Source organism: Pinus tabuliformis, chromosome 6 (genome assembly GCF_031772625.1).
Source record: "Pinus tabuliformis cultivar Carrire ecotype Pingquan chromosome 6, CPIR1, whole genome shotgun sequence".
In the NCBI taxonomy this organism is placed as follows: Eukaryota; Viridiplantae; Streptophyta; class Pinopsida; order Pinales; family Pinaceae; genus Pinus; species Pinus tabuliformis.
The window spans coordinates 784,476,982-784,488,973 of record NC_142292.1 but is presented as its reverse complement, the minus strand read 5'-3'; the positions used below and the strand labels follow the sequence as shown (position 1 = coordinate 784,488,973).

The 11,992-nt window shown below is 35.5% G+C and overlaps 1 protein-coding gene across 1 annotated transcript; it reads left to right on the top strand.

Moving 5' to 3' along the window:
* Positions 1 to 213: 213 nt before the first annotated feature.
* Positions 214 to 759, top strand: LOC149261085 (uncharacterized). Its single transcript, XM_089367640.1, has one exon. The coding sequence runs from the start codon at positions 214 to 216 to the stop codon at positions 757 to 759; it is 546 nt and encodes a 181-aa protein (XP_089223766.1).
* The last annotated feature ends 11,233 nt before the right edge of the window (positions 760 to 11,992 follow it).

The following is an 11,992-nucleotide window of genomic DNA, read 5'->3' as shown; positions in this document are numbered from 1 at the left end:
GGAAAATAGAGACATCTGGCAGCACGACTCAAAAAAGACAAGCCTCAGATTATGCTTCCCCAAGAAACCAATGTCCCAGGCCAGAAAATGGAGGAAATTCTCAATAAGATAAAACCAAGATACGAACATGTAACTATAGATCCCAAAGGAAGTGCAAGAGGGATAGCAATTCTCTGGAACCCAGCAGAAGTCCTCGCCGACTAGTGGATAGGAATGCCAATAATCCTCTCTGGGAGATTCAGACTAATTGGACAAAGCGAATGGGTGGTAATCTCAGCTGTATATGGTCCCCACACCCGTGCAGACAGAGACCTGTTCCTCAATCAGCTGACTAAACTTCGAAGTTTGCACCAGGAGAAGAGATGGATCCTGGCTGGAGACTTCAACCTAATCACCTCTCGAGAAGAGAAAAAAGGTGGAATAAGCAGAGAAGACCCAGAAATGGAAAGATTCAGAGAAGTGCAGACAAAATTAAGGGTGGTTGATATCCCAACCATAAACGGGAAATTCACATGGAATAACAAAAGAGGCGGATCCAAACAGATCACTTCAAGACTGGACAGATTCCTCATTTCAGAGCACATAATCGGGCTGGATATCTTCTATGAAGCCTCTATCCTACCCTCAACAGGGTCGGACCACTGGCCAATAAAGCTGGAAATAGCCTTAAATAGTCAGAACAAAAAGAGACCCTTCCGGTTCGAGTCCTTTTGGCTCTGTGCCCCTGACTTCCTAGACAAAGTAAGAGGCTGGTGGTAGGACAACAAAAGTGGAAAGGATGGCCGCAGCAAAATGCACTCATTTTAGCTAAGGCTCAAAGAAATAAAAAGAAAAATCAAAAAGTGGAACAAGGAAGAATTTGGTAATATCCAACAGGAGCAAGGCAAACTCCAGTCCAGAATGGAAATAATCCAGCAGCAAATCATCTCGGACGGTTGTAGTCAGGATCTGGCAGAGGCGGAAGGCAGAGTAATCACTCAATTGGAGGAAAGGAGAAAACAGGAGGAAATCCTGTGGAAGCAGAAATCCCAGATTCAATGGCTCAAAGAAGGAGACAAAAACACCAAATTCTTCCACAAAGCCATGCTGAACCATCGCCAGCACAACAGAATCTTCTCCTTGAAAGACAAGGAGGGAAACAGAGTGACTCAGCAAGATGAAATAGAACATCTATTGGTGGAGCACTTCAAAGGAATTCTCTCCGAACCAAATGTCAATAGATCCGAGGACACAGACAAAATTTGTCACCATATTCCCAAGAAAGTCTCCAGAGATCAAAACCTGGCCCTTCTCAGGGTAATCACCAAAGATGAACTTGAGGAAACAATTAACAAAATGTCTAAAAATAAGGCCTGGAGGCCCGATGGCTTCACCATCGAATTTTATCAGGCGACTTGGAGCTTCATGGGGAATGATCTGCTTGATCTTGTGGAGGAATCCAGGTGCTCCAAGCGCATGCACTAGGGCTTGAATGCCACCTTCCTAGCCTTGATCTCGAAGAATGGCCGCTCGGCTGAACCGAAGGGTTTCAGGCCCATTTCCCTTTGTAATGTGGTCTACAAAATCCTTGCAACTATCATGGTTAACACGCTCAAGCCGATCCCGCTGGATCTCATTGCCCTGGAGCAAACTGGCTTTTTCAAAGGAGGACAGATCACTGATGGCATCATAGTGGCCCAGGAAGTGATTCACTCTCTGAAAAGCTCCTGTGCCCCAGGCATGCTTATAAAACTTGACCTGGCCAAGGTGTTTGACCGGCTCAGCTGGAACTATCTGGCAGGTATACTTAAAGCCTATGGATTTGATCAAAGATGGATAAATTGGATCCTGTCTATGGTGAGCTCTCATGTCATGTCAGTTCTCCTAAATGGATCCCCCACTGAAGCTTTCACTCCCTCCTATGGGCTAAGGCAGGGAGACCCCCTGTCTCCCTTCCTCTTCATCCTAGCCGTAGAAGACCTAGGCAGATTGGTCAAGGCTCAGGTCTCAAGGGAGCAAATAAAAGGCCTCCAAATCTGCAGAGAAGACATTTTGGTCTCTCACCAACAATTCGTAGACGACGTGATGCTTTACGGTCAAGCCACGCTAAAGGAGGCTCAAAGAATCATCAAATCCTTATCTCAATTCAGCAAAGCCTCTGGAATGGAGATCAACAAGGATAAATCGGAAGTGTTCTTTTCAACACCTCGCAGGCATCCCAAAGATTCCTGGCTCGTACTCTAGGCTTCCACAAGGGATCATTCCCATCCAAATACCTGGGTATCATGCTCCATGAGCATCAATTCCGGTCGGCCAACTGGAATCTACTAATAAAGAAAATCCGAAACAAAATGGAGAACTGGACCCATCGCTCGTTGAATGCCCCAAGTCGGATAACCTTATTGAAAGTTGTTCTATAGGCCATCCCCAATTACCAGCTCTCATGCCAGGCTATCCCAAAGACTGCAAGCCAGAAGCTGGTTACCCTATTCAAAAACTTCCTCTGGCAGGGGACCATCAAAACAAGAAAGTGGGTCGTTATCACATAGGAGTGGCTTAGCCGGCTCCCCAAAGATGGTGGCTTAGGGCTTCACGACCCCTACGTCCTCAACCAATTTATGGGTGCGAAGCTCTGGTGGAGGTGGCTTCAGGGTGGCCCTGATCTATGGAAGGTGCTATGGGAAAGAAAGTACGACGTGGCAGGGGAAACTAAAGAAAGACTAAGAAGCGCGACAGAGACCAAAGGCTCTGCAATCTGGAACTTGGCGTGAGGCAGAAAAGACCTGATAAGGGAGCACAGTTTTTGGGAAATTCGAGCAGGGGACAAAGCAAGATTCTGGGAGGAATCATGGCAGCAACGAGACCGCCTCATACAAAAAGACAACCTGCATGACATCCTCACTTTCTCGTCCTAGGCCGAAGCTACAACTGTTGGCAATTTCTGGAAGCCAGATGAGGCAGGATACTAGCGCAATTGGAAATTTAAAGAGGACTGGATAGGAGCACCAGAAACCGACAAATAGAAAGACTACTATAGAGAGATGGCATCTCGAAAAATAGCAAGGAAAACAGGGTCTGACATCCTCAGATGGGATAAATGAATTCAAGGAAATTTCACAATAGCAGAAGCCTACTACCTTAAAATCAATGAAAATCATCAACCAGAAACAAACCAATGGAAAAAGCTTTGGAAAATCAAGCACTGGCCTAAAATATCTTTTTTCATTTGGACCATTCTACATGGTAGAGCGCTCACCTGGGACCAGATTCTGAGGAAAGGAAGCCAAGGCCCATCCCGCTGTGCCCTCTGCTTCTCCCAAGAGGAAACCATGGAACATTTGATGAACTGCTGCTCCATAAACTCCTCCCTGTGGGAAAGCCACCATAAATTGTTCAAGTGCGAACACAGAAAACCACCAAAACATTGTAAGCACCATAGTCAATTAGCCGAGAAATCCTTACATGAACCCGGTGGTCAATCGAGCTTGGATCCTTTCCGCGATGCTCCTGCTCTGGAATATCTGGAAAGCACGGAATGGGGCCATCTTCAAGTCAGAAGCCCAAACCCCGCAGCAATCTGGGAGAAAACCATTAGAAATACTTGGGAAACAATCCTAATGGAAAGCTGGAAGGATGAGGACTGGCAGGTTTCGACTTCAGAGGAGAAAATCCTGAACAGACTAGAGGTCAGACAGAGTATGGTAACCGGTGGGGGTTCTCGAAAAGAACAAACAAAAACAGTGGCCGAAAGCAACCAGTACAGACACCCCCCACAAGGATTCATAAAACTAAACTTCGACGGCGCTGCAAAGCACAACCCAGGAGAGGCCGACATTGGAGGAGTCTTTAGAGACGCCGGAGGCAACACTTTAAGAACTTTCGCGATGGACTGCAGGGAAGCCTTGAATAACGAAGTCGAGCTGCACGCCTTGAAGCAGGGCATGGAAATAGCTCTTCGGGTCAATTTCAAACGTCTCTAAATTGAGGGGGACTCAAAGCTAGTAATTGACATGGTTAAGAAGCTCCAGCAGCAATAGCTAGTGGAAAGGATCAGCAAAAGATGGAGAACTGCTTGGCTCATTAGAGAAATTGGTAAGCTCCTTCCCAGAATAGACTAGCTCTTCCTGACTCACACCAGGCGTGCAAGTAATAAGCCAGCAGATTGGCTTGCGAATTGGGGATGCCAGAACCGGGGCAAAGAAATTGACAGCGCTAGTCTGCCTCATCTGCACTAGGAGGAGAAATCTCAACTTCAGCAACTGCTAAAAGTTGAGGTGGAGATAATCTACAACAGCTGGAATCGGACAGCTCATCCATGGGAGTAGGCAGAGGAGAAAGGAAGGAACCAATCGGGCAGGTGACGGGGCATGGAAAGAGTGGCTGAAGGGATGGAGAAGACGTGCGAGCTGAGATAGAATTAACGAATGATCTAGAGCCAGCTCCGAAATTCGGGATAACGGATAGAGGAAGGACAACAGGTGGCACTAGGAGTACAGGAAGGCTACAGCAAGAGTAGTTAGAAGGAGGTTGGAATAATGACGCATAAAGTGGGAAGATCAAGTCACGCCACTTCGTGAGATGGGGAAGACGGAATACGTCACGGAAATTTAAATGACCAAGCAGAGGCCGGAAATTTAATCAGCCAAGTGGTGGCCCGGTCGACTCGACCATGCGTTAATAAGCCCGAGGAAATAGATGGAAGGCTCATTCAGCTTGGTAAGCACGATGAAAAAAACGGAAAGGCGCCTGCTCACCTTTGCGACTAGCCCTCCACCTCAGCTTCGGCAAGAAAAGGTGGTATGTTTCCTATAGTCTTCGTCCTTCAGAGATTATGAATGCTTGTTTCTCAGGTCTCTTTGCCTGGCCGGCTATGCTCTGGCCTTGCGTGCAGAGCCCCTATTGCAGCAATGAAAAGGGCCCTCCAGGCACTCTTTGTCTTCTCCTTCCCCCTGCCGGGACGGGAAAGTTTTGCTTCATGCTAGTTTCGCGCCCTGCTCTGAGAAACAGGCTGTGTGGGGGGCTTCGCCGGGTTTCGTCGTGCTTCAGGAGGGTCCACGCACCCCTGGTCTTTTCTGCTCCCTCGCCTTCTTCCATGGTCTCTTCCTCATCTGCTTCTCCTTCCTGCTGGCTAAGGCCGCTAGGTTTCGCCGCTTCGTCGGGTGGGGGGTTCTTCGGGATCTTGTGAGATGGTGGTGGGTCTTCAGCTGCCGTGCCCGAACTGGAATTGCTCCAAGGACCCGGGTGTCCATCAATGCTAAGCTTGCTGCTTGGTGTCTCTCTCGCACTGACTTGTGGTTTTCTACCGTGACAGGTCGGAAAGCTTCCACAATTCCCAAGCCCTAGGCCAGTGGTAAGATGGCTCCAAGGAAGACCAATTCTGATAAGAAGAGGGAGGCTGGCACGAGTAGTCAATCGAACAAAAGGGGAAGGAAGCCCGACTTAGACAAACTCCTTCACCTAATCGATGGCTACATGACCGGTATTTCTCCTGAGGTCCACTCTTTATCCATGAATGGGAGAGCGAACTGAGGTAAATCAGCCCGAACAATGAAATACCCCGCGGGGACTGGGAAGTGATCACGAACCCTGGCACCACGAGAGGCAGGAACACGCTGTTCAATAAAACGTTGCAATTCTATTGGATCATGAACCATGTGATTGGTAGGGCTATGGAGGTTAACCAGGCTGTTCGCGAAGAGGAGGATGAAGAGCGCAAACAGGCCGTAGAACTCCTCAAACGCCAACTAACGGAAGAAGCAGCCTCCATAGAGAACATTCTCCTAAAAGAGCTTGCGGCTGTCCAAGTCCAGGTTTCCAGAAACCATCTGCTACTAAAGGACATGGAGCAAATGACGTTGGAACTCAAATGGGCCATCGAGCAGAAGATCCTGAAGCCAGGCACTAGCAACTCTAAGCTAGCCTCGGTAAATTTGTCGAACGAAGATTAGTGATGTGTGTCTTCTTTAGTTAATTTTGTGATGAATCTGAACTATATCTGGATGTCAAGTTATCTTATTGTAGTTAGCCTTGATTTTAATAAGCAGAACAATGGTTATGACAGGAAGAAGGAAATTAACATTTTTAAATTTTGGTCAGGTTTTAAGGCCAAAAGGTGGCGGTCTGGTTTACTTCGGGCAGATCTGCCACTTGAACTCTAGTATGCTGTAATTTTGCTGTTATCCGGAATGAAGAATGCCTAACTTTACAAAATGTATCTAGAAATATCAAATTAAAATGCTATCAATAAATTTCTAAAACAACACATTCATATATATTAATTTTTGTCATACTTAAAATTACTCTAAAATCATTTTACTTATTTATTAATAAAACAACAGATTGTTAGTATCATAAGATAATCCTTGTAATGCACTGCATTAATATCAAAACTTAACCATTGTAATGAACTACATTAATATCTACATGATTATGATTATATGGTATATGGAGGTTAAATTAATAAATATCAGGAAATTTAAATAATAAACAATCACATTCATATTTTTAATTATTTATCTTTCAAAACTTAATGGTATTTAATATCAATATTATAATAATAAGTGACAATTGTTGGCTCTAAGCCTAAACTAAAATTTTTAATGTAATAAATCCAGGAATATCAAATTAAAATGATATTATTAAATTTCTAAAACAACACATTGTTAGACCATAACTCTTCCTCCTTCCTTGGTTCTGCACCTCTTCACCTTATGCTAATGGATCACAGTAACCAAATTCACTTTAAGTACAAAAAGGAATACATAAATTCCTTATATCCATTATAATCCTCACACGTTAGTGCAATTAAATATGGAGAGCATATGTGAAAGTTGGAAAATTAGATATTATTGTGACAATGAAGTAATATCTATCACAAATAATGATGAATCTTCAACCATCATTGATCTAACATTTTCTTTTTTGAAGAAAAAAGAGTGACTACATGCACATTCTAGATTCTCATACATTTTAGTGATATTTGAGGAAGGATTTTAGTAAAATTAGTGGATACATCTATGAACTCCACACCTAACAAGGCCTTCTTCAAGGAGGAAATGTCTATATCTCTCTCTAGATTTTGTCTCGTAACATCAAAATCAAATGTTTAAATTCAACCTTGAATCCCTATTCCATATATATCTAAATACTTTGAGTAATTTCAAAAGGGCTATCTATCTCAACAAATCAAATAAAAAAGAGAATTTAAATACAATGTGAAATTTTTAGGAGTAAGACATCCATCCAATTGAATAGAATAGTGTTTAAGACCTATATCTAGAATTAGAAAATTATTAAGGTTATGTAGATCTACAAGGATTTAAGATAGATTCTTTCAAAAAGAAAATTTACAAGGCTTTTAGTCGTTTCTTCTAACTTTATAATATTATTATTTTACAAATTAAAAAACAACTCAATATAATTTTAGGTTTATAATATATATCATTAAATGAAAAACTTTAGGATGACATAGAATAAGAGCTTTTAGGCTTTTTTTTTTTAATATTTAAAGTTGAATGGATGTGTGCCATTTTTTGTAATATATTTGGAGTGGAGTGCGTTTCCATTAAACAAAGAATAGAGAAAAGTAGAGAGTAGAAAAAAGTGTGGCATGCTTTACAATGAAGAGTGAATAGAACAACATATAGCTGGTAGTATAAATCTCAATTGAATGTTTCATATATTGAGTTTTTGTAAATTTTAGAAGCCACATTCCACTTATTTGGGTGCAAAAGTTAATTTATAGTGCCACATAGTTAATTTTATGCTTCAATAATTTATAATGTTTTTTGGTTTATGAGCAATTTATAGTCAAGAACTATGAGAAATTTAGATTCATCAAAAATTATGAGTAATTGTAAGTAACTATGCGTTATTTAGCTTTATGGGTAATTGACTAATTCTATGTTTGAGATTTTAGGTTTATGAGTAATTTCTAGTAATTCTCCTCTATGAGTAAACCAGTTGTGATTTAATAAATAGTTCTGATTTAAATATTTAATAACTATTTGTGATTTAACCAATTTTTCATTTAATAATTTTTTTTAATCATTATTGCAAAACTTATGTGATTTCAGTTGTATAAACCTTAAGATCATTGTCAAATTAAATCATGAATAATGAATGCTACATAGCTAACTTTATATATCAATAATTTATAGGGTCCTTAGGTTTATGCATAATTTATAGTAAACAATTATAAGTAGCTTAGATTTATGACTAATTATCATTAACTATGAGTTATTTAGCTTATGAGTAATTGACTAATTTTATGTTTTAGTTTTAATTTAGTCTAATTTATGTATTTGAATAAACAATTTCTAATTTAATAAAAACAATTGAGTTAAATATTTATTAATTATTTATAATTTAAACAATTTCTCATTTAATGAATACTATTTTAACCATTATTACAAATCCTAACTAATTTCATTAAAATTAATATAAATCTTAAGATCATTGTCAAATTAAATAATAAATCATTAATGAGTTGGTGTATATATTTTTTGCAAACTTTTTTATGAAGCTTTAATTAATTCCAATTTTATTTTAAATTTGATTTTGCGCTCAATAATTCCAATACATATTTCATAAATAATTATACATATATTCATAAAATAACTATAAAATAATAATAATAAATAATAAAAACATTAACTAAAAAAATCATTCAAATGTCCAATTCTAAGAGACGAAAGGCTATAGATACCAATCTTCCATGTAGGAGTGATTTTAGTTCTCAGTGGGGATGGAGTATTAACATGAAGCACAACGATTTAGAGCTTTCAATATAAAAATAATTAAAATGTTAAAGGTAAGATATTTTTAAATTCTAATATTTTATTATCTTTTAACAATTTGGAGAATAATCCACAAATTAATTTGTCATTTTCTATTTCATATAGTTGTATTTTTTTTTTCATTTTATTCAGCCATTTTCACATGCAATTCATACTTTCTATTTCCCATTTTCTATTTCAAAAATTTTGAAAAAAATATTCATTTTATTTAATCATTCTGATATACAATACATACTACTATCTATAATATTCTGTATTTAAATTTTAATTATGTATTCACTTAATTCTATAGTTTTATTTCTTTACAATAAATAATAATAATATACATATAAATATCAAGATACATTGAAACTTGTGGAAAATCTATTCCCTAATTATAAATTTTGATGGCTTTATCCGAATGTTAAATTCAAAGCATGGAATGATTTTATTTTAAAAGGTGACATAAGGGAATAGTTCTGATTTAAATATTTATTAATTATTTTTTATTTAACCAATTTTTCATCTAATAAATATTATTTTAATCATTATTGCAAAACTTATCTCATTTCATTAGTATAAACCTTAAGATCATTGTCAAATTACATCATGAATAATGAATGTTGCATAGTTAATTTTATATTTCAATAATTTATAAGGTCTTTAGGTCTATGCATAATTTATAGTAAATAGTTATAAGTAACTTATATTTATGACTAATTATCATTAACTATGAGTTATTTAGCTTATGAGTAATTGACTAATTTTATTTTTTAGTTTTAATTTATACTAATTTAGCTATTTGAATAAACAATTTCTCATTTAAAAATTAATTTTTTAACCATTATTACAAAGCTTAACTAATTTCATTAAAATTAGTATAAATCTTAAGATCATTGTCAAATTAAATAAAGAATATTTAATGAGTTGGTGTATATATATTTTTTTTGAGAACTTTTTGATAAAGCTTTTGTTAATTCCAATTTTATTTTTAATTTAATTTTTCCCTCATTCATTTTAATACATATTTCATAAATGGTTAGGAAGATAATATAATAATAGAAAATAATCAAAAACATTAATTAACAAAATCATTCAAATACCCAATTCTAACAGAGGAAAGCCTATAAATACCACTCTTTAAGGTGTAGGAGTATTGAAACTCTGGGCACAGGTAAACATGTTTTAAAGCCTTCAATATAAGAAGAATTATAATGTTAAATGTTAGATATTTTTAAATTCTGGGGTTCTACTACTTTTTTACAATTTGGAGAATAATGCGGAAGGTTTTTTTTTCATTTTATTTAACCATTTTAACCTTCAATTCATAGTATCTATTTCCCATTTTCTGTTTCACATATTTTGAAAAAATATTCATTTTATTTAATCATTTTCATATACAATACATACTACTATCTATAATATTATGTATTTAAATTTTAATTATATATTCACTTAATTGTATAGTTTTATTTGTTTAAAATAAATAATAATAGTACCCATATAAATATCAAGATATATTGAAATATGTGGAAAATCTATTCCATAATTATAAAATTTGATGGGTTTATCATAACTTTAAATTCCACTCATGAAATGATTTTAGGTTATTTAAATATTTATTAATTATTTGTGATCTAACCAATTTTTCATTTAATAAATATTGTTTTAATCATTATTCTAAAACTTATATTTTATTAGTATAAACCTTAAGATCATTGTCAAATTAAATTATGAATAATGAAATTTGCATGTTAATTTTATATTTCAATAATTTATAGGGTCTTTAAGTTTATGAATAATTTATACATAATTTATAGTAAACAATTATAACTAACTTAGATTTATGAGTCATTATCATTAACTATGAGTTACTTAGCTTATGAATAATTGGTTAATTTTATGTTTTAGTTTTAATTTATACTAATTTAGATGTTTGAATAAACAATTTCTGATTTAATAAATATTTTTTTAACCATTATTACAAAGCTTAACTGATTTCATTAAAATTAGTATAAATCTTAAGATCATTGTCAAATTAAATAATGAACAATTAATTAATTGACCTATATATTTTTTTTGCAAACTTTTTGATGAAACTTTAGTTCATTCCAATTTTATTTTTAATTTTATTTTGTTTTCACTCATTCCAATACATATTTCATAAATAGTTATAGATATCTTCATAAATTAACTTTAAGATAATAATAAAAAATAATAAAAAACATTAATTAACAAAATCATTCAAATACGATTCTAACAGAGGAAAGCCTATAGATATCAATATTTAAGGTGTAAGAGTGGTTTGATTGAAACTCTAGGAACAAGAGTATTAACATGAAGCACAACGATTTAGAGCTTTAAATATAAAAAGAATTAAAATATTAAAAGTAAGATATTTTCAAATTCTGGTGTTTTACTAATTTTTTAACAATTTCGAAAATAATGCACAAATTAATTTCACATTTTTTATTTCAGATAATTGTAGTTTTTTTTTCATTTTATTTAATCATTTTCACCCGCAATTCATACTATCTATTTCTGGTTTTCTGTTGCACATATTTTGAAAAAATATTTATTTTATTTAATCATTATAGATGCTACTATCTATAATATTGTGTATTTAAATTTTAATTATATATTCACTTAATTGTATAGTTTTATTTGTTTACCATAAATAATAATAATAATATACATATAAATATCAAAATACATCGAAAGGTGTGGAAAATCTATTCCCTGATCATAAAATTTGATGGCTTTATCAGAACGCTAAATTCCACGCATGGTATGATTTTATCTTAAAAGGTGACATAAGGGAAAAATGACTCCCGTGATTGTTTAGCAGAGTGAATGGAATTTAATGGAATGAATAATTAGCCACGCGTTGTGGTTTGTGCTGATGCAAACCACTAAACAACCTCACTACCTATGTTGCATTAATAATGGTATTATCAAATCATGGTAGTAATACGTAAACGTATAGAACCAAGACAAAATTTGTTTAACGAAGCATGTTCCAGTTACTTTTCAGGCATATAAATTCATTGTCCTTGGTATGGGTAAAAAATGGGAAAATAGCAGGATAAACAACTATTTAATGTAGCCTCATTGGTGGAATGTGTTCTACTATATAGGAGATATTGGTGCCTTAAAATGGCAAGTGATTGGAGAGATTAAGCCGTACAAAGTCATACAAAAAGTGTCCAGGGCTTGTAATATATTTATAAAGGGTT